General features: G+C 45.3%; 1 protein-coding gene across 3 annotated transcripts; it reads left to right on the top strand.

Moving 5' to 3' along the window:
* Positions 1 to 25,008, top strand: nahoda (DOMON-like domain-containing protein nahoda). 3 transcript variants are annotated; one of them, XM_011647874.3, is made up of 18 exons: positions 1 to 518; positions 6,684 to 7,144; positions 10,446 to 10,516; positions 15,703 to 15,800; positions 15,871 to 15,994; positions 16,467 to 16,698; positions 16,916 to 17,389; positions 18,159 to 18,203; positions 18,400 to 18,960; positions 20,079 to 20,522; positions 20,849 to 20,991; positions 21,083 to 21,160; positions 21,323 to 21,665; positions 21,885 to 22,089; positions 22,182 to 22,369; positions 22,614 to 22,786; positions 23,323 to 23,553; positions 23,876 to 24,017. In XM_011647874.3, the coding sequence occupies exons 2-17, from the start codon at positions 6,919 to 6,921 to the stop codon at positions 23,527 to 23,529; spliced, it is 3,612 nt and encodes a 1,203-aa protein (XP_011646176.2). In that variant the 5' UTR covers positions 1 to 518; positions 6,684 to 6,918; the 3' UTR covers positions 23,530 to 23,553; positions 23,876 to 24,017. The 3 variants fall into 3 exon arrangements, with proteins under 3 accessions (XP_011646176.2, XP_011646175.2, XP_011646174.2); XM_011647873.3 differs by having other exon boundaries at positions 23,323 to 24,010; XM_011647872.3 differs by lacking the exon at positions 23,323 to 23,553 and having other exon boundaries at positions 13 to 518; positions 23,876 to 25,008.
* The last annotated feature ends 106 nt before the right edge of the window (positions 25,009 to 25,114 follow it).

Here is a 25,114-nt window from a genome sequence, read left to right as displayed (position 1 = left end):
GGCGGGGCCAGGAGGTAAGGCAGTCAGGTAAGAAAGCGGGCGAGCGAGTCCTCGACCATCGCGGAGGTGGGAGGCAAAAGTGGTAGTGGAGGAGAGCGTAAAGTGAGTTTTCGCTCGCGGCGTTCGCTCGCCCCGGCCGTCCGCCCGCTCGCTCGCTCGCTCGCTCGCTCGACGGAGGCGAGTCGCCGTCAGTTGTCTACGCGGTTCCGCGGTGTCGCGGTGGCCGATGGTATTATCTCGCGGGTAAAGTGGTGCCGAGCTCTCTCGATCTCGCGATCTTTCCTCATAGTCTCGCGGACGTGCTGCGCGAATATCCGGTCGACCGCCACACCAAAATGGCCGCGTGCTGAGAGAGTTCCTCAGGCTTCCTGGTGCCGCGGAATTCCCCCCCCCCCCCGCGATCCGGACCACTCTCGGATTCGTGATGACGCGGGAACGCGTTGTCCTCGGATAGGATTTCTCGCAGAGCGGAGGAAAGCGAAGAAAGAGAGACCAGGAGGAACGGGGATCGCAGCCAGGTAAGTTGGGTTTAAGTTCATTCGAACATCTCGAACGCCTCGGAACGCCGATGATGAACAATCAGCTTGAGATCGGTGATGAATGAAAATACACGGCGCGTGATAACATCGGCCCCGACGAGGTCGACGGCATCCACCCAGTGGCTGGTTACTCCATGAGAAATAAGCTGACGTTAACTACTCGTCGAACGTGTCGCAAGCGTGAACCGTAAGAGTTGAGTATCGCTCCTGTAATTTCTCGACAAGAAAATGTTCGTAAAATCTCTCGCCATCCGACATTCAAGTTAGAGAGATAGGAACCATTCATCTGGTCATTGAAAATCTTATCGAAAGAATTTGGTTAAAATTACCTTGGAAATATAGAAAATAAGATAAGAAACGCCGATGCATTTTCTACTGATTATTATTTGTAATTCAAATTTGGACAAGTATAAATTCATTTATTTAAGAAAGATTAAAATTTATGAAAACATGGATGCCATGGTTGGCAATTTATATTTAGAAATGTATACCTTCTTCACTGATTCTCGCATAATTTATATGTTGTTGATTGATGCATCCATCAAAAGACTAGGACCATCATTTCTTTGGAGTACCCGGTCGTGAGGATTCGAGAGAATATACACATATATATATATATATATATATATATATATATATATATGTATACTGTGATATATGTATATATGTGTATCATTATATTGTTGACGTGTTATTCTAAACACGTTATTTGCGAAATATCATCACATGCCTCTGCAGTCGAAAGGATAAAATGCCTGCCCGGTAAGCAGGAGATCCAGGTTCGACTTCTGGCTGAGATGATATTTTTTCGCAAAATAATTACGAGTTTTCACGACTGATTCATGGTCGGGCCCCGCCGTGACGCACACCCTCCCTTCTTATTTGATGAATTGATTTATATGTTGTTAATTGTTGATAAACTTAAGAACGCGTCTGCTGTTTATATCGTCAGAGAAACGTGCTTTTAAACTAAAATATTCGTTCATCTCTAGTTATGCAAAGAGAAGAACAATTGTAAAACAATGTTTATTAAATATACCGAAAGTAACCACCGGTCGCATTCGTCCTCAATTCCGCTGCCTTTTTTCCTCGCCAACGCGAGACCGCGCCGGATTTACGCCGGATATCACGTCGGGCGCATTATCGTTTCTATCCAACTCCGGTGTCGTAACACCGACAAGTTTGTTTATTTGGAGGGAAAACGAGGGACGCCGTGGCGTGCCACGCCAACGAGCACGGGATGTTAATGAGTTCGACGACGCTCGCTGGAATGCCAGCTCGCTTTCCATAATACATACATCGCCGCAACCGCCGCCGCGGCAGCGTTCTCCATAAGCGTCTCGCGGAGACCCCCCCCCCCCTCGCGCCGCGTACCTCCCCCCCTTGCACTCGCGAGAGATAACATCGTGACCGCCGGCCGGTCCAGGTATGTAGGTACGAGAGCCGCGAAGTGCAAACGAGCGCGATCGGCAGAAACGCCCGATCGGCCAAGGCCGCTTGAATAACGTCCTCGCAATAATTCGACATCGGCAGCCGACGTCGCGAAGTCTGCTCGAGATCCCGCGATTCCTTTTTTCCTCTTACTTCTTTCTTAGAACGATCGATTTTCCTCGATATTCCGTTTACATAATTTACGTCAGTAAGTAAGTAAGTAAAAATTATTAGATAATTGTTGAATAACAATTGTCGAAGACAGAGCCAACAGAATTTTTTATAATCTTTATTTTATATACAAGGATATTGTCAACGGGGTTGTCGCTATAATTAAGCGTGAGGCACTTTCGCAATTGAGGCGATCATACCATATTTCCCCGAGTGAGCGACTGTCGTTGGAAGTTCTTCGCGAGAAGGTCCCAAGGACAGATTGAACTTATGCGTCACGTTTCGACGGCGTAGCGACTGAATCCCGGCGATTAGAGCGAAGGACGCCGCTTCCGGCGTCGCGCCGACTTCCGCGTCTGCCGGCATGGGATCGTCCGCGAGTTCCTCAGCGCCGGCGCTGAGGATGCGTCAGTGAGAACGGGAAGTCAACGAGATCAACGGCATCGCGTTCGCCGGAATGCCGAAAGGTAGCTCTCCAGGACGTAACGAAGGAGAACCGTTCCATGTATGTTGCGGTCTTAATCTCCCACCTCTTCTCGCTCCTGAACCTCCCGACACCACTCGCTCGCTCGTTTACGCCGCTCCTCGTGCACGCGGACCGATATATCAATGAGAACAATCGGCGGTTCTTTCCCGCGATTAAAAGGCAATTCCGAGACAAGCAGCGGCGAATCGGTCTTCTCTCAGACGCCCGACACAGCCTTTTCTCAGATTACGCAATTTACACGTAAAAAATAATTTTTATTCGTTTCATGCTTTTATATATCTTGCGTGTTCCTTTTCTCCGACTTTTTTTTAAATTCCTGAAGTCTCATTTGACGAGACGCTGGAGAAACGGTCAAATATTTAGGCTGAGACGCGCTCTGACCGAATCGGGTCCTGAGACCTTGAGTCCTTTCCCTCGTCCTTTCTTTGTAATCTCCACACCTACGTAATATCCACAGCTATTCGCCGGAGAGAATTTTTAGTGACTAATCAAATTGGCGTTTATTAGTCACGCGAAATGTTTTTGTGTGTCAGTCAGCTTACTCAGAATTTATTTAAACAGGAATTATAAAAAAGAATCCTAAAAAGAAGGAGTTCGCGAATTTTCAATGTCTCGTTTCTTTTCGTAATCAACAAATCGGGTGTTGAGACAGAATTATTCTCTCGTTGTCTCTATCGTAATCTTATTAGCATTATCGTAATCTCGAGGTAATGAATCTCCACGTCGACACAATAAATAATGACTTGCTTTAACAAAAGCGCTACGAGGCGGTATACGAGGAGGCGATGAAGAACTATGATCATCCTCCCGTTCCTTCATCGCAGTTTATCCTCGTCGATATATTTCGTTCATCAATTATCCGTCGCGATCACGCCGTTGACAGCGCCTGCCGAATGACCCGTCCATTTTCCGGCACGCAAAATCGGTAATAACGTCGAGTCCTTCTCGCGTGCTGTTCCGCTCCGGCCGATCCCGTAATAGCTGCTATTTTTTACGTGCTCGCTTCTCGCGAGCGAAGTCATCGGAGGGAACGAACTTCATCGAAATGCTCGGGTATCCATGCTCGCTTTCCGTGGCGAAGGAGGAAACTATCCTGCCTGCAAGGAACTATCCTGCCTGTACAAGAATCTCTCTCAGACTCGAACCTTCCTTCTCTCTGATGTATTTGAAATTTTCATTTTATATTTTTCCTCTACGATTTAAAAGAAAAAAAAAAAAAAAAACCTTAACATCGAATTTGCGCACAAAGTGCCGAAACAAATTACTTAATGTGTCGACAATCTAATTAGACGTCCGCGAAACGTTTGAGAATAATTTTTCCTTCGACCTTTCGTCTAAACGTTTTCCGGAGGCTCTCGCGCTTTCTCGTCTCCTTCAGTGAAAATTCAATTCAGACTTAATACTCGCGATGCGAAATTCTTAATTATCCATTACGCGAACAGGCCTCTTGCTTTCCGCCAATTAGCCTGCCTCGCTACATCCTCGCCTGCAATTTGAGGAACAATATGCCGTATACGCGTATCTGTTCCTCCCGCGTCGCTTCCCACGTCGGAAACCCGACGCCTCAATAAGACCGTTCATCGATGTTCTCTCGACGTGTCACCGCGATGGGAAGATCGTTCTCGAGATGCGTTCTCTTCACGCTTCCATTCCAATTGCGAATTACGCAACGCGCAGGTGGTTCCAATCCGCGATATTTTCACGCCGTTTGACTACACTCGCGTGACAGACTCGACGAGAAAGAGTTTCCCTCGCGTCAAGACGCGTCGCACTTGTCGCATCTTCTTCATACGTGAGAGTTGTTCCTCGGATGCTTGAAATCAATATCGAATATTCTCATCTAGTCAAGCCGTTGACATTAAATAAACGTTCCTAGTCGGCCGGGACGTTCGAGAGTCATCGATCAATTTTCGGGAGCCTCCGGCTGGCTCTCGCGACGGTGGCCGTTTCTCACGTCCGCGACTGAAGAGGGAGTTAATGATGAGATAATTACCGGTTGGTGGCTGTAGCGCGCCCATTGTTCGCCACCGATCCGGACGTACGCACGTTCCACCGACGGCGGTATCGCGACTTCGATGACTCATGAGCGCGCCATGCGCGGCGAATAGCGTACACGTCGGGATGGAAAGTACGTTTTAATGCCGGGCAAGAAATAAATCGAGGACCGGAATTCGCGCGGTTGCGAAACTGCGATCTAATCCTCGTTATATCGGAAATGTAAATTCCCCCCCCCCCGTACTTTTTTCCCCGGTCCGGCTTTTAATCGATCACGTGACTCACGGCGACGCGAATCGGTGCAGAAGTGTGGGAAAGAGATACCAATTAGCTCTCGAATTGATAATGAAAATGTAAGTAAAAAGATTTAAGAAATACAGATATTTTTTTCCGACGATATAAAGAACGTTTGTAAAATTATTTTTTATATTTTAAAAATTAATTTTCGTCAAAGAGAAGAGTTCATACTTTCTTTATCTCTTCTTTTTTATCTGTTCTGGCGACCGTTCTTAAAGCTTCTTCTAGTCGCGCGTCCTTCTGCCCCGCCAAGCGGAGGAGGAAGAGGAGGAGGAGGAGAAGGAGGTGGTAGCAAAGAGGTCGCGGTATGTAAGAGACGCGTATCGATGGTATCCTTCGAATTATGCGATTCGCAACATCCCGGCTTGTCGTGCACGATCGCGGGGATCGATAGCGAGTCAAAGAAATGTACACTGCTGCCTCCTCCTCCTCCTCCTCCTCCTCCTACTCCTTTCCCTTCTGCACTTGCCGCCTCCACACCGTGCCACGTCAGGCTCTTCTTCTGATCCACTCGTTACGTGTTTATTTTGCAATTATTACGTTCTCTGGCACGCCGACATACATCATCGTCGATTAACGGATGCCGGAATTGTGCAAAGAGACAAGCGTCTAACACGGCGAAAGCCACCGAAGAACTGGCGAACGTGTTTGCGAATGTATTTATCAAAGTGTACCTCGTGCTCCAGTGGCATGCTTCCGGTGAAATATGGAAGTTTCGCTATTACTAAATCCGTTCGATATCTCTCGTTATTACCAAAAATACGATTTCAACGAACATGCTCTGATTCACACCTGATCGTTTTTTTTTTTTCCCCGATTCTACTTGAGATCTCGAATTATAACGATTGATATTGAGAGAGAAACGCGTGAACTCATTTTTTTTTTTTTTTTTTTAATTTAAAGTCCAGCACGGAGCGAAAACGGTGAGAGAAATTGTTTTTGTTTATTTGGAAATGCGACGCGATGCAAATTTTAATTCGATATGTATCTGATATTGCAAATCGTGGCGTTGCGCAATTACGAGTAAAACGCATTGTGACACGGCAAGGTTACGGCACTCGTAAGAATCTTCCTCCTGCAAGTCGATTCCTCGTGTATAACTGAAGAATCCATCTTCACATGAGCCATTTCCCACGCGACTTCGCGAACGGCGGGCTGATTAACATGCGACCGCGCCGACAGCAACTCGCACGTGAACGTTTCCACTTTTCACTTTTCACCTTTTCGCGTCTCTCACACGAGGCTCTCTTCTAGTCAAATATTCTTGCACGTGCTCGCGTGCCCGAAAAGGAAAAAAAAAACATTCCCTCGTACTCGAGGACGATTTCGGCAAACTCATGTGAAGATTCTCACTTCTTATCGTTCCCTAACACGCGAAACTTTCACTGTTTATCTTCTCGCTTCTGCGAGGAGATTACGTGATCGATGCCTCCCGAACGGAGGTAGGATAAGTCACGTATGCGATAAGATAAATCTTACAGAAGTTACGAACTTGGCTTCTCGATCATCTTAATCTTCCTTGATTACCGCGGATTTCGCTCCGCAGGTGGGCCGATAATATTGCGTATTCTATTCGCGTCTAACTAATCTAACTAATCTCTAACGTGAGAATCGGACAATGGGCGCGTTGGATACGCGCCTTCTCGAATCCGGATTTATATCTCGAGAAAAGTGCGGCCGTGGCTGCCGGCCGCGATCTCCGCGAACGGCGATCGAGATCGAGGATCGATCATAAATAACAAAGTTCATCGCTCGGCTTTCAGATCGGTCTCGCCGAAGCGAGTAGGAGCGAATTGGGCTCGCCCATGCCGGGCAAGACGGGAAGGACTCGAGAGCAACAGCAACAGCAACGGCAGCAGCAGCAGCAGCAGCAGCAGGTGGAGAGGAAATCTCGGGAGAGGAAAAATCGTCGCGGATAGAAAACGCGGAAGCGTGACGTCGTGAAGGACGTTGCATCTCCATTTGCCAGCGACTGTATAATTATTTTCTCTCGCGAAAATGCATTCATACGGGAGAATGTCACGGAAAACGGGATATTCGATGCTCCTTGCGTCGCCCCTGACGCTGCTGATGATGATGATGATGATGATGATGATGATGATGGCGATGACGTCCTGGCGAACTGCACACGCTCACGTGGCTTTGACATTCCCGAGGGCCAGGCACTACGATCTGGATTTCCTGGACAACGCCAGAACGCCGGCACCATGCGGCATGCCTCGTGGTGAGTTTTATTATTATTGTTATTATTATTGTTTCTTATTAATCGCGTGCAGATTTCAAGTGTTCGTTTTCATCTTGGGGTTCTTCGGTGGTTAATTTTTAGTTAGATCTCTCCTTCAGTGAGGAAATGGATGTTTAATGAAACAGTGAAGACATCGACGCGAAAACTAATACAGCGAACGGTTATAAAACACTGACAGAAATGTCAGAATCGAGTATCCAGGCTTAAGAATTAATTGAATATATGTACATCGGTATTTCGTATCGTTATTTAACAAATGTCGTCGTTAACCTCGCGAGACTGTAACATGCTTCGAGCGCGAGAAAAAGATGTATTGAAATTAAAATGTGTTGAAACCGTTGTATGCATTTCTTAATCTACAAACTGTGGTTTATTCTGAACTCAATTTTTAACAACAAAGGTGTCTCTAAAGTAAAGGCTTAGAAATCACTGATTAAAAGGCCACATTTAAAACATTTTTATCGATAAAAATGAGTTCAGGACGATTTTGGGCCATTTTCTTTTCAATCAAAAAAATACCTATTAAAATTTATTAACATATTAAAAATACAAGTATTATATTTCTGAAAAGCGGATATAATGAATTAAAAAGAGATCTGTGAGAGCTCCATTTTTAGAAAGCTAAATATACTTAAAAAATATCACGGAATATTAACAGCCTCAAGCTCACTTTTGCGGAATATATCTTGACGTTTGACGGAACGTCGGAATCGCGCTGCGGGAGGGGGGGGGAGAGTAATACATACATAGGGATTTGAATTCCGCTCGCGTCATGCTCGCGAGCGTGTCGCGTTTTTCCGGAAACCGAACGACGAAGACTCTTCTCGCGCGCTCGTCTCTCCAACGGAGGAGCGGCGCAGGGAGAGGAAAGGGAGAGGAAGGGTTGAATGCATGGGGCGACGGCGCCGCGCAGGGGGCACGGGTTTCTATGGGAAAACGACATTAACGCTCGATCTCCCTCTCCCGGTGGGGGATACAGCCCGCCGACGTCGCCGCCAGTCGGTCCGATTCGAAGCGACTTTCACCGACTTGCATGAAGGGAGCGCGAGCCTCTCGGTACTCGCGGGCATTACCTTTCATGTTTTACGCGTACCTAACCGCCGATACTCACTCCAGGGCCGCATCTACGCGGAGGGGAAGGTGGGATCAGCGCGAAGCGCCGGTCTCACGGGAAGCCGGGAGGATCCGACCTTCCTCTCCTCTCCGGAGAAAAAAATTTCAAGACAAAACGCACACGAGATATAGATGTGAAAGTGGCATCGATAATCGATTGGACATTTAATCTCCGAAAAGTTAAGGAAAAAGAAGACTAATTGGGAGGTTCGTGGTTCGTAGTTCTTTTTCTCGCAGCGAGAGAGTGCAAAGAAGAAAAGAGAACTCCCGGATCCGATGGCGAACTCAGCGGGGTGAAAAGTTGAGAAAAAGGAGCTCGTAACTACACGTTTGGCGTTTTTCCACATTGTTGCGTCGCAGACGCGAGGCCGTTGCAATTACCTTGCTCGGTGTCATCGGCCCACCTCCTCCCCCTCATTTTTCCTTGCGAAAGCGTAATTAAGACCACGCCGTAGATGGCACTGCGCGGGGTTACATAAGCGACAGAGAAAAGAGAGATATCATTATTCTCTCCCGTGTGGGTAACGCGAAATTATTCGTCGGCCCGACGCGAAAGGAGGCGACGAGTCCTCTTCTTCTTCTTTTTCTTCTTCTTCTTCTTCTTCTCGGGGGCTTCTCTCCGAGTGCGCGCCGAGTTCGCCGCTCTCATTTATCCTACTCCTCTCTCATTATCGGGGCGGTGATTAATTTGTACCACGCTAGCTTATTCTCTCACGCGTCGCACGAAATTGCGAAAAAGTCGCGTAACCGGTCGTGGAAAATTGCAGCGCGAACGCGCGTCACGCTACATAAGTGCGTGCGGTTGCGTAGTGACATTTACGTCGACCATAATTGACGAATTAAAAGATTGCGATTGTATCTATCTCTCATTTGCCGACGTCGCTCGATTACGCGATCCAATTATGTATCATTATATTTCTTTCCAATACTCAGTCCCTCGTCACTCGACGAATCAATCGAGGAATCCGCGATGTGAGATGGAAACAAAAAATATCTTCTATTTAATATCTATTTAATATCACATTTGTTCAATTTCCACCTTTATTATATTATAATTCTCGAGCGAAACAATATTACTCATAATATGTTTACATTTCCCGGAAAAATTTCTGAAAATCACGAGCGTTTTTTTCACCGGATTTTTATTAACCGCTATCTGTCTTCGCTTCAATTTTAGCTCGGTTAAGGAATAGATTGCGATGACTAAAACCTAGCCGCAGTTTGACTTGACTGCCTCCACGATTGCGCTAACGCATACCGGCTGCGGCAATAAATTTTTCTTTCCGCGGTTGTAATTTAATCGAGCCGCTCCGACGGCTCCGTTCGGTCAGTGGAAGAGAAGAACCGCTTTCCTTCCGGAGACGCTTGGGGAAGCGGAAGGGACCGGTATTACTGGTAATACCGGAAAAGTTGATTAAAAGTACCGGGGGGGGGAGGGGGGTAATCAGCTATTTGCATTTATATTAAATTAATGCATAAATTTCGCGCGTTCGGCACGTCCTACGGTACGGAGACCGGTCTCCTTTTCCCAAAGCAATTATCATAAAAGAAAGTAGAAAAATAATTATGTGGAGCATTTTACGATTGTGACCGCACTGGAAAATATCTGTCACGTTGCCGGCTCACCTTCGTCCCTCGGAGATCTAAAGATCAAATTCGGTATATGTATTTTCCGCTTCGTCAAACTCTTCGAGAGACGGGTCCGCGTGATATAAAATATTCGTTCGCTCACATTCGTGACCCGTTTTACGTGATTCTTTTTTAAAAGCCGAGGTGAAACTTCACGAGTCCGGGTCCGCAATTGGGTACATCGCTCGTTCCGAAGTCTCGCTTCGTTCGAGAGGCTCGAAGGAATGCTCGGTGGAAGGCAGAATGTAAATTAATAGGCGAGAAGTGTCCCGCGATGGACATTCCATTCGGAGTGCCACCGGATCGTCGACGTTAACGTTTACGTGACCTCCGGAACAGGTTGCGAGAGGAACGAGCGAGCCGAAACGAACGAGGCCAGAATCGAAATCCTTGCCGCGACTTTTTAAACGGCAAACGAATTTTCAGAATTAATCGCCGATAGCGCGGAACGCAAAAACAATTTGTCATTGTCCGACATCGCACTTCACTCACTGGGATTGTCGCAGTCTAAGTTTGATATTTCAACGTTGTTTTTCAGGTCACGTCAAGACGTCGTTGCTGGCAGGAAGCAATTTCAACGTCACGTGGCACCTCGCCTATCCCCACAGGGTAAGCAAAGCTCTCGCGAGTCTTTTGCGATATTCTTTTTTTTTTTTATTGCGTTATTTTTATTGCACGATCTACAAGACAAGTAAGAGCCAGATAATATCAGGACTGCCAGGAATTTCACCGGCAGAACGAAAAGAAATCCGGCGAGTTTTTGGTATTCGGAAAAATAATAAGTGAGCATAACGGTAATTTCTTGAATATATTCAAAATAAGACTCGAAAAATGTTATCTCTTTGAATATTTTATGATGCCGACATTCTTTTACCATTCTCGCGCAACGTTCGCGATGTATGTCTACTTTTCTTTTGCGGTATTGAAATCTCCATTCTAATTTTATGACACCGAGATTCGCACGGGGAATTCCTATTTTCTTTGTCTTTTCTTTTTTTTATTTTGCACTTTTCTGCGGTAATACCGAGTTAACTTAATAATGCATTATTCATCGCATTATGCGTGCTCGCTCGGTAGGAGGAACTAAGACGGAGGAACCCGTTTCTTGAATGAATCGCTGTATCTTCTTACGTGTCGTATGCCGCGTTACACGAAATACGTCTCACTTGGATTTCCTTCACGCGAATTGACGAAGGAGAAAGGAAAACAAACGGCCGATCGCCATCGCCGTCGGCGTTAAATCACGCCGTGCGTTCACACATCCGCGCTTCGAGGCAATCAGCGGCTGCTTAAAAATCGGTATCAGCGGTTACGTGAAGACAGGATAAAATCGCGAACCGTGCGTTTTGTTATTTCGCATCGGGACCACTTTCTCCGTAGCGCCGACCACTTCCTCGGGCTCGGCGTCCCCGGCATAAAACGCGTTCGGCATAATGGAGCATTCTTCGTGAGCCGTTGGTATCCACGTATGTGGCACTGAGATTTCTCACTCTCTCTTTCTCTCTCTCTTTTTAACCTTCTATATCGCGGTAATTAATCCTTTTACACAGCGCTCGCGCATTGCACAGTAGGCCGTAATGACCGGCCGAATGTTTCCAAGGCGTATACGCCTTTCTGAACGGTTAAAATTAAAATAGACATACGTAGGAAAAACTTTTATTTTCTATCCTTTAAAGTGTGTTGAAAGTTGTAAACCGATGTGGAATCGTACGCTTTGCGTCGCAAAGTACATGTGTGTAGGGGAAGACTTTTCCCTCCCCCTCCCCCTCCTCCGCGCCGTCAGATTCTTTTATTTTGAGTGAAACCGCGTCGATTGAATCCAATTTTATCAAAATCGGAGATAAGGAGGTATTCTAAATAATTACTTTATATTTTATAATTACATTAAATTCTAATTATTTATAATAATTATAGATATATAAAAATTTATAATTGAAAATAGATTTAAATCCAGATAAATTGAATTCTAATTATTTCTCGATTACGTGTGCAATCCTTATCGGACGCACGATTTCCTTGCGGTCATCGAAGTCATGACCGAAAGGAGAAAGCTTTACGAGCCTCCGGAGAAAGCATTAACCGAACATGAAGCGTGAGATTAACGAGACGCAGCGAATTATCAAAACTTTAGGGGACCGTAAACGATGACTCTTATTCTGTTAAAATCAATTCTCGCCATTTCCCGCCAACTGCGGGAGCAAAAGAGAGGGACAGGTTTATGAGCTTCTCCGAAAGCATTGTCGGAGAGCGAAGCCTCGAGAATTGCCGGAGATATCGCGTTCTGTTATCACAGAATTATACTGGACCGTAAACGAAATAACGTTCCCCTTTATTAAAATCTGAGAGAGAAACCTTTACGAGCTCTCGCAGAAAGTGCTTTCGCACACTGCGAAGAGTCGGATCACACGTTATCAGATTGTAGAAAAAACGTCTATTTACCAAACTCGATTTTTACAAACTTCTCAAACGAGGAAAAAACGTTTCTCGGGCCTTCTTCTCATCTTTGCATAATATAATGACTCCATATCAACTCGAAACGTCACACCGATAATTAAATCTGCCTTCTATCCAGCGTCACCATTCTCAGCTCGAGATAATGACAGACTTTTATTTTACCGTTTTCGCCCTTTTCCCCCGGGCCGCGGTAAAAGCTTGCCAAGTATCGTCAAATATAATAATAACAACAACAACAACAACAACAGCCTTCTCATTGTTCATTAAATGCATCGTCAGGCAGGACGAGGAAACGCTCGTCCGACGTGCTCGTCGTGCATCGACGATAACGTCGTGAATCGCCGGTCGGTCGGTTCGTATTCAGCGTGTAACGAGCACTCGACGTCTCGTCGGCGTGCACAGGACATTACGAATTTGTCCGCACGTGGTTCTGCGAAAAGGAGAGGAGTACCACAACGACGACAACGACGACGACGACGACGACGACGACGACGTGCCGAGTGCCGAGTGCCGAAGAGGCCTCTCCTCTGCCTACGCGCGCTCATCGCTCAAGGTGACGCGTGCTGAATTATTCACGAGCGTGGTCTCCTCGTAGATCTACGAGTAGGACGAATAGAGGCGGCGAGGCGGGGAAGCGAGGTGAGGCAAGGCAAGGTAGGCAGAAGCGAGCAGCCTCGCACACGTAGACGCGACGCCTGGAGCGCCTCCGAGGTGGAACAGATCGGTATGCCGGGTACCGTAACTCGAACGTCGCCGATGACGATCGCTCGAGCGAGAAAAGGCGTCGTATCTCGCCTTCGGCTAAACGGTGCAAAAGCCGCGATTGTCCTGCCCGGCGAAGCGTGTGTGGCGAAAAGCGAGCGAGCGAGCGAGCGAGCATTCGCGTGCGACGCCTCGTTCTCCAAACGATTTTGCGTCCTTGCGACACGATTACCGCGACGATATTTGCGTTTTTTTTTTTTTTTTTTATATGTTTTCTTTACATTTACATTTTTCCAAGAGCCGGCGACGGCTCTTGGATAAATGTAAGAGCAAAGCACCGCGTTTCCTTTTCTAAAAATTACTGCATTATCCATTAGGGCATTCTAAAGATACGCATAATAGTAGAAATAAATAAAAATGGGAAAGATTTCATATTAATTCTTCATATTTTTAGCAAACATATAAGGCTCATTAAAAATCTGTCCAAATTAATACAAAAAAAAAATTGGGTTGTGATTTTGGAAATGTAGAAAAAAAATATTTAAAAATCACCTCATCTCTCCTTTTTTTCTCTTTCATTAAAACACAATCTAGACTTAGAACAATCGCCGCAGTTTAAAGCGGAAGAGGAGCTAGTCGTTTCCAATTTTGCAAGATCCTTCTCGCGAGCCAGCGAGAAGGTACACCCGCAATAAGTATCCGCGCGGATTGCGTTACGACGGGCACAGGTTTGAAATCTCGGCACGGCGGCCTGGAATCCCCTGCCCCTACTCTTCGCCGCTGTGAAAATATCCGCGGCACGAGAAAAATTCGACAATAACAACCGTGCCTGCCGAGAGTGCAGGTGTGTTCGCCGTGCGAAGCGGTACCACGTAGCCGCGACTCTTCGTCGCTTCCCTTTCTCTCCTTCGCGGCGACCTCCATCGATGGAGGGGAGGGGAGGGGGGAACCATCGCGACGGCCGCCACCGGTTTTTCGTTCACCGCCGTGTCTTTTGCATCCACGCGAACGCCTATCGCACCGTAGGTGTCACGAGATATTCAGAAAACAAATACCAAATTCAACGACCAGGACGATTCATCCCGCAGAAAAACGCAGATCGTAAAACAAAAAATCTGAGTCCGGATGTTTTTTGCTTCATAGAAATAAAAATCCGGAGAGATCAATGAAATTTTGTTGAACGAGAAGCACGATGAATGAACGCGACGATCATTGATTTTTTTCAAAACCCTAAAAATATAAAATAAAAAAAATGCACTGTTTGAAGGGATAATTCGAATAACGTCGGGGCTGAGGATCATCAGGGTCGGTCGGTGTCTACAGTCGCGAATTGCCAATTCCGAAACGCGAATTACACGTTGCGAATTACACCTCGATTAAGTTACGATAGTATTCGCGGCTGTTAATCGCGTCGCGATAATCCTTATGTGTGGCCTACGCTTCCTACGGACGGCGGGGATGACGGGGACGACGGATGTTACTCAATAGCGCATATGAACTTGCATACGGTGCCAGGCACTTTCCTAACGGTGCTCGGGACGCGTTTATGAAGAATCTCACGGTGTCGCAACTGATGGCGCATATCAATCGGTAGACCGCTCATTAAAACCTGCTGTCATTACATCCGCGAGTTCAGGGATCGGGAGGGTGCGAAGAGGAGGGGGAGTCCGCGACTCGTCGTATGCGCGTGATCTCTGAATTTGGGGCACGTTTCATAAACCAAGCCAAGTGGGTGTGTCGCAAGCGCGTGATTGCGAGTTCGCGGGTAAACGTTAACAGAAATAATATGACCGAGAAGCGCCTGCCACATGTTCGCGCGATGCGACTCCATTTATCGCTATTCTCGCCGTAAACGCAAATTCGGAAATTATTATTATGATTTTTAGTTCAGTCATGAGGTGGAAAAAATATATCTACTTACTCGGAATGAATTAGTCATCCTGATTTATGATTGGAATTTTAAGATAAAAATCTTTACTTACTTGGACGGCGAGGAATGGCTAATCGTAAAATAATTATGCAGTTAATTAATACAACTAGTTAATATATTTGTTGATATAATCACTGATATGAGTGATCGTAATAGCATTAGTTGTGCCAGTAAACTCAAAGCGGGGAAATTCTGATCCGTTATTGTTGATTTATTGAGTATAGCGTAGCCAATTGATGGCGACGGAACGAATCATCCGCGATGTTTCTTGCAACTCGGCGAGATTATTAGAGAAAAAAATCGAGAAATCAGACGACCGGAATACGCTTGCATCAATTCCGCCTATTGGCTGGTATCGAAGCCGCTCTACCGCGTTGCCTCGTTTCGATGATGTGTCACTTATTGCGGAACTCGAGAAAAAGCCATAAATTTAACGGAATGGCATGAATGAGCAAAACATAAATGGATGGATGAACGGACATTCAGTTCGTTCGTGAAGCGCATTTTTCATTTCCTGCACGAGCGATATAAATTTATTCAAAAATCCTATTGCATTTTTAATGTTAAATAAACAATTAAGGCTTAGAATTTTAATCGATATCAAAAATATCGATATATACGAATAAATAGGATATTTAAATATATGTATTTTTAATGTAAACAAATACCTTCTTTCCCCCCTTTCACGTGCGCGTTCTCCAACTTTCAGGGAGGATTCCGTCTTCAGATCTTAGATTTTTACGATAGACCTCTGATTGATCTGACGCCCATTACACAAAACAGCGAGTTCGTCGAGGACGATGCTACGTAAGTGAATGACATAACAACATATCCTCTTCCTGGTTACTCGATCGAGTCTAACATTGTCAATTTTCAGGGCGCAAAGTTACGCCGTGCAGCTGCCGCAAGATTTCACCTGCACGGACTGCACCATCAGACTGCTGCGCGAAGCCGAGGAATGGGGCTCCAGCTACAGATTTTGGTCGTGTGCCGACATCGACGTGAGTTTCTCGTGGATTTCTCTTGGAAAATGCAGCTTCTAACCCGATTAACCGCAGCAAAGATAATTTAATCGACGAGTGAAATGACGAGGAATATCGACGCGATTAAATTGCAGTAGCAAGTTACATCTCATCGCGTCATCAACGGATATCTCATTCGATTATTAAATCAAAACTGCGACGAGGAGAAAATTTTTTAAGAAAACAGATTTAAAAAGATTCTTAACGTATTTATATACATTAATAATTTTCCAGAATTGATCCATAATTCCGTATCATCGTAATCGTACGATCGCCGTATTGAATTTTGCGTGCCTCGTTTTTGTCCCTCCTGCGTCGATTCGTACGAATTCATGTCCCGGCGATTATCCCCGCGGGAGTTAACAACGTCGATTTTCGATGCGGGAACTTTTTCTTCTCCTTCCTCCCCGCGAGTTTCCTCACGAGTGATTCGCAATCTTTTTGCCGACAGATCCGCGATAGAAAGGACTACCGGGAGGACTGCAGCGGTCACGGGCGTTACTTGCTGGGCAGGTGCAGGTGCGACCGTCTCTATCACGGCACGAGGTGCGAATTTAAGGAGGAGTGCCTGGACAACTCGGATTGCGGTGTTCAGGGCACGTGCATCGACAATGATGGCACGACCGCGCCTACCAAGCAATGCTACTGCAACGCCGGCTGGTTCGGTCCGGGTTGCGCGAAGAGTAAGTTTCCCTTCGACAATTTCTCGCGCGTCATTGGGTCGCGACGATCGCTTTTGGGACATTCACGCCGAACCGGTGGTTCCGCCTCTCGACATCGATTACGAGATGAGACCGAAACAAAAAGGAGAAATAAACAATGCATAGATATAAGCCGAGTACACGTTAACTAACAAACTACAACGAGAAGTACGGCCTGCATGCGTTCTTTGATTTTCAGGATCAGCGGTAAAGAGCATCGATGTAAATCTGGATGCGTACACGATGAAGCGGTTCTCCGACGATGTCATATTCTATTGGCGGATCCTAAAGGAAAGCAAAGAGTTAGAAGGTATTCTTATGGCCAACTCCACGACGTGGATCGGTATTGGATGGAGACCCAGCGATCTCGGTCCAAGCTGCCGATCCTTCCCTATGATCAAAGACATCCCGGAGCCGCTTCCGCAGCCGGAACCAAAATCAGAGCAGGTCAATAAATCCACGCCTAAGCCGGAACCAGAGCCGAAAGCGGAACCGGAACCGGAGCCAGAACCAGAACCTGAGCCGGAGCCTGAGCTCGGCCTGGAAGGCGAAAAATCGATAGCGAAGAGGCGATCGGCGAAGGCGGACGCCACACATTTCGGCGTGACATCGGGACCGGATGTCGACGTCACCGTGCAGACCAGCGTAACTTATCAAGTCAGCACGAAGCAAGGTAGGATCTCTTAATCATCTTATATCACGTCATTATTTCCCGGAAAGAAAGTATTTGTCGATATTGCAAAATATTTATTGTCACGGAGCATCTCAGGAAGTTGCATAGACGTTACGCTGCAACGGTTGCTTTTCCTTGATATTCACGTCGTTTCCTGCGGCAGTTCTTGTACGAAAACCTTATTTACAAAGTGGATGTTTAAATGTTCCTGTATCAGGAAAAAAATATTCAGCAGAATATGCGTGATATGCATCTCATAAGCGTTCTTATTCATTTCTTATTTGTTGCGCATAAGTAAATAGTTATTAACTCGTTATCATTGCTAGTTAATGTATTCCGACGTGTTACACTTGATTCGCAATCAGAGTTCAAGGAGTTTGTAATTACACGAACGTCAATCATAAAAAATGACAATGCAAACAAAAACAGTTCGCGTTTGAATAATGACACGTTACGCGCAACGAGCGTCAGAAGACATGAACGAATGAACATCACAAATATTATACTCTTATTATTTTTATATTTAACGTTAACTTATTTTTCAATATATTGAAACTTTCATAAACGTTATGTAATATTACGACGTTTTATAAAGCTAATATTTTTTTCTTTTCATTTATCACGACTTAATGTTAGTCGCAACTGTCGTAAAAAGTTGTATGTTGTGTTACCGGTTTTATTAGAATAAAAACAAAAATAATTTATAACGTGAGTTTAGCAATCTAATATTTTTTGCGATCTTTAATTGATAACTCATTTTTTCATATAGGCCGCAAGAGAAGATCTCCAAAGGCAGATGTGGCCTCCGCTATTGGTATGTATCATGTATTCATGTCCGGAACAGCTCCGATGAGTCGCTCGCTTGCTCGGGAACTTAATAGCAATATGTAGATTTACCCAAGAAATCCCAGTAGTCTTTGTAACAATAGCCTCCTTTCGAGACACGACGCACGAGGTGATGGCCCCGATAAGTAGGTAGCTCGCACGACGTACGATGCTTTGTTGCACAGGGAAACAGGTCGGCGAGTCCAGCGCTGTCGTCGGGCAAGAATCAAAATCCGAGTCAGTACCTACCTCCGAGCCAGAACCAAAATCCGAGCCTGAACCCAGCTCTGAGCCAGAGCCGAAATCCGAACCTGAACCCAGCTCCGAGCCAGAGCCGAAATCCGAGCCTGAACCCAGCTCTGAGCCGGCACCAAAATCCGAGTCTGAACTCAGTTCTGAGCCGACACCAAAATCCGAGTCTGAACCCAGCTCTGAGCCGGAACCAAAATCCGAACCAGAACCCAGCTCCGAGCCAGAGCCGAAATCTGAGCCAGAACCCATCTCTGAACCAGAACCGAAGTCCGAGCTAGAACCTAGTTCTGAACCGGTGCCAAAATCCGAACCAGAACCAAAATCCGAGCCAGAGCCAAAATCCGAGCCAGAACCAAGTTCTGAGCCGGAACCAAAATCCGAGCCAGAACCCAGTTCTGAGCCGGAACCAAAGTCTGAACCGGAACCTAAATCTGAACCAGAACCCAACTCGGAACCGGAGCTCAACGTGGGTCCAAAGTCGGGAGCAACGAAAGGTAACTGAGGACCGATTTAACGCTTACTTCCGCACATATCGCCACGCTGTCATGTCATTAACTCTTGAGCTACCAGAGATTTTTCGCTTCCTAACTTTCAATTATTTAACATTTGTCATTTCCAACGAAACACATTCGAAAAATTCCAATAATTCCGATAGCTATACGAGCACATTACGTTGATGAAAAGAAATTTAACGAAAAAATATATAAAATCTCTCGTAGTTGTAGGACATCTCGAACAACAATCAGTAGTACGCACATCGCTCATTACTTTCGATATTCGCGACTTTCACGATAATCGTACGACCGCCGGTAAAAGTTTGCACGACTGGAACGTGAGGATCGCAACGGCAAATATTTGGCGTGAAAGCGTATTTAGCGTGCTGATAAGACGCGAGAGCGATCTCTATCCCGTTCGCCGGATGCCGGCGTCGATCGCAAAATGTTAATGCAACTGTCCTGACCTCGCACAAATTCCCGTTGATTTAATTTCGCCAAATTGCGTCTTTAACGCAAGCAGGGAAGAGTAAACAATCGTATGTAGAGATAACGTCGATAACGCTTACGCTTCACGTCCCCGTCGCTATAACCACGCTCAACCAACGGCGAAATTTGATATTTTCTCCTGTAAATACCGATAACTTCCGGGCCGCATGCATTACTTCGACACGAATATTGCACGTGTCTCGATCTCCACCCGTCACGATCACTCTCACGACATCGTAGGACACCATTTAATCCACCGCATTACCATAACATCGACTCATCTCATGCGGACGAATAATTCAATTTTATGTCAACTGAAATGCACTCAACGGGAACGTACATAATTTTAAGTGTGTAAAAATATTTTAATCAACAGGAGGGCTGAAAAGGTTTAACTTTTAATATATTAAAAAAAAAAAAAAAAAACATTGATACAAAATCTTAGTTTCCTCTCGTGGCGTGTATAGAAGACACGAGTCACGAGGATTGTGAGAAATTTGAGGGACGAAAAATGGTATAAAAACGCATTTCAGTTTCCACCGTTCGATTTCATCTTAGACATTCTACATGACAAATCCGCAGCGAGCGTTTCCTCGCTTTGTGCTAATTGAACATTTCTATCTACGAAGCATCGTTACCGGCGCCGGGGCACAAGTACGCGCCCAAGCACGACTTCAACCCCATGGACTGCACGGACATTATAATCGGCACCGCGCGAGGGGCGAGTTACAGGATAGGCGATTATTACACGAGGGACAGGTCGACGCCGCGCAAGGACGCCTACTGGGACGGCCGGGACAGCCTGACCGCCGCGTTCGGCTACGAACGCGACGGCGTCACGACGATGCTCTTCCGCAGGAAGCTGGCCGCGAGCGAGCCGACCGATCACGAGATCCGCGACGGGAACATGCAGGTGATTTGGGCGAAAGGTCAAGAGCCGGGCAGGTACGTGCATCAGCCGGCTAGCGGGATCGAAAAGGCCAAGGTCGGCGTCAAAGACTTCTACAAGGTCGACGAGCTCAAATATCACGGCCACGGAATGCAGAGAGGCGCGGTCACGATGAATTTCTTCGGTGAGGTCATCCGTTCAGCCTCTGCCGCGTTTATCCCGTGACTATCGAGGTGCCTCGCGCGCACCTCTAGCCGCTTGGCATTAAAATTCGCAGATCGAATAACGAATATCCGACTCGGCGGATATTCTAGCTCATTTCCTTCTGGATATTTCATATTTTATTCTTCTTCTTCTCGATTATAAATTGTTGAGAATTATTATCACAAGTAACTTTTATTGCGCGGAAAAAACATTCTGTTATTAATTCTGTCAAGATACTTTTGTTTTCTAATATGCGCATTTCAGATTTATTTGGCGCAAATTTAATAATAGCTTCGGACATTTCAGACGAAGCTAAAAAGCCGGAATTCGCCGGCGGTGTGGCGTTGGAAGATGGAAGCTGCGGTGGTCAATGGCGTTATCCGAGAAATTGCTCGCCGGAAAATGGTACCTGCGAATATGCCATACAATGGACGTACAAGGGTAAAAAGGTATTTGTCTCGTGTTCTCTTCCCTTTTCATGCAAGAATAGACAAAGCCGCTTTGAAACGAAAATGATATTACGAAAACTTTCCTCCGTAGGATCTGATAACGTTCGTAATTTCCACGACAAACATCAATACGTGGACAGGAGTTGGATTTTCCGACGACAGTAGTATGGTAAGAGTTTGTTTTAGTTCAACCTGAACCGCGACTTGAGTCTAAAAGCTGAAGCTAAGAGAAAGCCGCCGCTTAAATGGACCGTCTCAGCTTTCCTCTCCACAAAAGTCGGAGTTTAGAAAATTTTCAAATAATAATAATGTCGGACGTGTTTTCCTTTAGTCGCAAACTGATGCCGTGCTCGGTTGGGTCGACAAGACGAACGGCCGTGCTTTCGTGATGGACACCTGGATCAGCGGCTACAACGCACCATTATTAGATCCGTCGCAGGATGTCTATAACATCAGCGGTCGTATCGAGAACGGCATGACTACCCTCCGATTCTCAAGGAAGCGGATAACAAAGGACAGCAAAGATCTCTCGTTCACGGACGATCACTGTCTGTACATGATGTTCCCGGTCAAGGGGGGTATATTCAATCCGATCAATAAGAAGATCCGGAAGCACGACGCGAAGCCGGTCGTTTCGTCCGACAGGATATGCATCAAATCCTGTGGCATTGAAGGTATTGATTAACATTTTTACGTTACGACGTGATTATTCAATGTATCATTGTTTAATTAAATTATTATTACGCAGTTTCTCGTTATCTTATTTTTAAAATGATTACGATTGCTATTTAATTAATTAGCCAACGAAAAATTATTCCATATAATAATTGTATATTTATTTTGCCAAAATGTTTTATATTATTATTAAGAATATTATTCGATTGCTCACTTAGAAATTGAAGATCAAACCACGCCCGCACCACCAAGATTACATTATGATATCGAAGTCAAACTCGTTAACTTGGGTGATGGATTTATGGCGCCCACACCCGACAGTCCCGACTTTGAAGTGATCTCAAACAGGATATCGGAGAGCTTCGGACCAGTCTTCGAGAAGCTTCCAGGCTACTATCAAGTTCGACTTGACGAATTACGAAAGTAAGATAAAGCATGATAGTAAAAAAGAAAAAAAAATAAAACGGCCAAAAAGTGCGACACTTGAAAATATGTCATTCCCGTTCGTTCTCTAGGGACAACGAGCAAGGAGTGATTGCGCGCATGAATCTAATCCTCGACAAGAACGAGGCCAAGGGCAGATCCTTGAAACCTGCGGACACTGGCCTAGAAGCAGAAAAAGCGTTGCGCGAGGCACTCGTGACCGGCAAGGTCGGAGCACTCAGCGTCGACCCGCAGTACTTAATTGTCAGGGCACCCCGAGGTAAGCAATGAATTTTTAAACATCATACATTAATCGACATGAAACTTCCTTTTTTTCTCAATAAATTTTCTATCTCAAATTGACATTCGAGAGCCCGTGTATCTCTGATAATTGTTTTAAAAGTTTCAAGAATTATACAGTTCGATATTACATAACTTTAAATACCGTCGTTCATTCGAATGTTAATCATCTCCGGCAATATTTCGAGTTTCAAGATAGAAATATGTATTACATTTACTTTCAGTGAACGACATAGAAACCGAAGACGAGTACGATCGATCACCTTCCGCGACGGACTTGTTCCTAGGCGCAACGAAACTTTATATCGTCGTTGGTTGCGTGGCAGCATTGCTGGCCCTCGCTCTTCTTCAGGCCAGTTGTACTCTGTACAGGAGCTCGAAGAGACGAGCAACTAAGGTATGTTCTATATGTGAACGTTAGAACGTACTTCTTGTTCTTCTTCACGTGTTTTTTTTTTCTCTCTTCACTGTTTTCTCGCATCTTCAGATCTTTCTCTTGAGTGTTTTGTTCTATTCCCCATCTCTAACGAATTTGTGATTCTTAACGTGTTCCAAGAAAAATGTTCTCGTAGAAAATAAATATAATTTTGATAAAACTCTTGCGCCTGTCATAGCAACTATTAACTAAATAACTGTAATATCATACAGATCTAATCAACAAATCTAATGAGTAATTAGAATAACTCGATGTTGAACGAATCCCAGATCGAGTCGTAAAATCATGAGAAAAAAAAAAAGATCATAATTTGAGATTTAAGATTTGAGCCGGATTTTTTTTCCTCTTTTACCTCGCAAAAATAATATGAGAAGTTAGTTTGCCTTCTTGGAACACTCTGTAGTATAAAAGACTACGCTTCCGCTCCCTAATGAACCCGAAACATCTTTTTTGCTTCGCTTGTGTTGCATGACTCGCGCTCCCCGCGACCAAAAAAGAGGGTGTACTCGCTGCCTTTGGCTTCCTCCGACGCGTTCAACCCGATTCATCGCACGAACGCGACTCGATATCATCGACAACAAAATGGCGATCATCACCATCATCACAACAACAACAACAACAACCATCATCATCACCATCATCATCATCAGCTTCGGCATCACTACGTCCCACCCGAAATGCATCGGACTAATCCCAGCTGGTAGAGCTTCTCGTCAAGTGCATAATCGGTGCGCAATGTCACACTCGTTTCACGTTCTTTCTCTCTAATCCAGATATCTGGCTAACACTCTCTCTTATCTGGCTTTTTCTTACTCTCTAATCGCATGTTTCCACACCTTCACACATGAACTGTCACTTTTTCTGTTTGATTTTCCTTCTTTCTAATATGGAATGGTTAAATTAACTTGTTTCCATTTTTTTAAATATATGTATCAATACAAAATATATGAGATGATAATTTCCAAGAAAGTAATAAGACATGATTTTAGAGAAAATAATAAAAAAATGAAATTCTTCGCATTCTAAATATATTATTCTTTTCTTCAATAGGAGCGATTGATCGCCAGCAACGCCTGGAAGGATTATGCTTCCGGTGCAAACACCAACTTCGCCTTCGAGGCGTTCGAGACGGAGGAGAAAGCGCCACCGCCGCCGATTTCCAGCCTGCCGAGACCCAGGGAGATGACCGGCAATGGCACGAATGGCATAAACGGTATCGATGCTGTCGAGGGACCTAATAGGCTAGTGGGACCCAGAGCAACCTACAGTCTGCCACGTGCACCCGGTGCCAGACACTCGGCGCCTATCCAGCATGGTTATTACACCCAAGACCGCAGAGACCATTATGGACGTCCTAAGAGCATGCATAATCCAGCGGGCATGGCCCAAGCGAACCAACCGGACTTCTACTTCATGCCCAGTCAGCGAAAATACAGCGGCGAGGTCGTGCGCGTCTACGTGGATTACGGTAGCCAGATGCCGAAATAAACAAGGGGAGAAGTTCGAGTCGCGAGAACAATTTATCCGCTTCACCGAAGCGATCTGTACATATTCGAGTTGTAGTGACAGAGGACGCGGAGAAAGAACTACGCAGCCCCTGTGCGGTGCTATTTTGTCTCTGTTTTTTTTTTCCCTTCCTTTTCCCGCGATTTTCTTTTTTCGAGGTCCCGTCTGAATCGACAGATTTCAGGGATTACAGGGAAAGGAAATCGCTCCGCATGGAAGCATAGAAGTGGCACTTACGACCAAAGAAGATATCCGTGGGGCGCGCGCCCTATAGTTCTGTACAGAGCGCATGAACTCTCATTAGACTTTTGTGCTTTTACGCGCGCAGAAACTGTTTAATTATAAGTGGAGAAACTATTTAATTATAAGTGAATCTTATAGTAGCCGAGAATTTGACAGTCCGAGGATCCCTGGGTCCCATGAATCTTGTAATCTATATATTCGAAGATTTAAAAAAAGATCCATCTTATAATTTAATATCAAAAAAATAAGACTCGCGATTAAAAAGAACGAGACTCAACTATCTTGAAATTCAAGAACTCCGCACTATCTTGCTCGATGTATGCATCTGTTTATATTACGCAAAGTATCGATACGCTCGATGGATGCGTCAGCAGTTAAAGAGCAAGCACGAATGTGCGTTTGAACAATAAAATATTTGTACATTTTTAAATGGAGTTGACGCGTCCTGTGTTTCTTTAATGGTTTACCTTAATCTTCAAAGTGCTACTTTCATACTATTTCACTTATCGGTATAATTGGTCTATCAATGTTCAAAGAATA

Source organism: Pogonomyrmex barbatus, unplaced genomic scaffold, assembly GCF_055798465.1.
Source record: "Pogonomyrmex barbatus isolate J1 unplaced genomic scaffold, ASM5579846v1 scaffold6, whole genome shotgun sequence".
Lineage (NCBI taxonomy): Eukaryota > Metazoa > Arthropoda > Insecta > Hymenoptera > Formicidae > Pogonomyrmex > Pogonomyrmex barbatus.
This window is presented reverse-complemented; position numbering and strand designations above follow the sequence as displayed.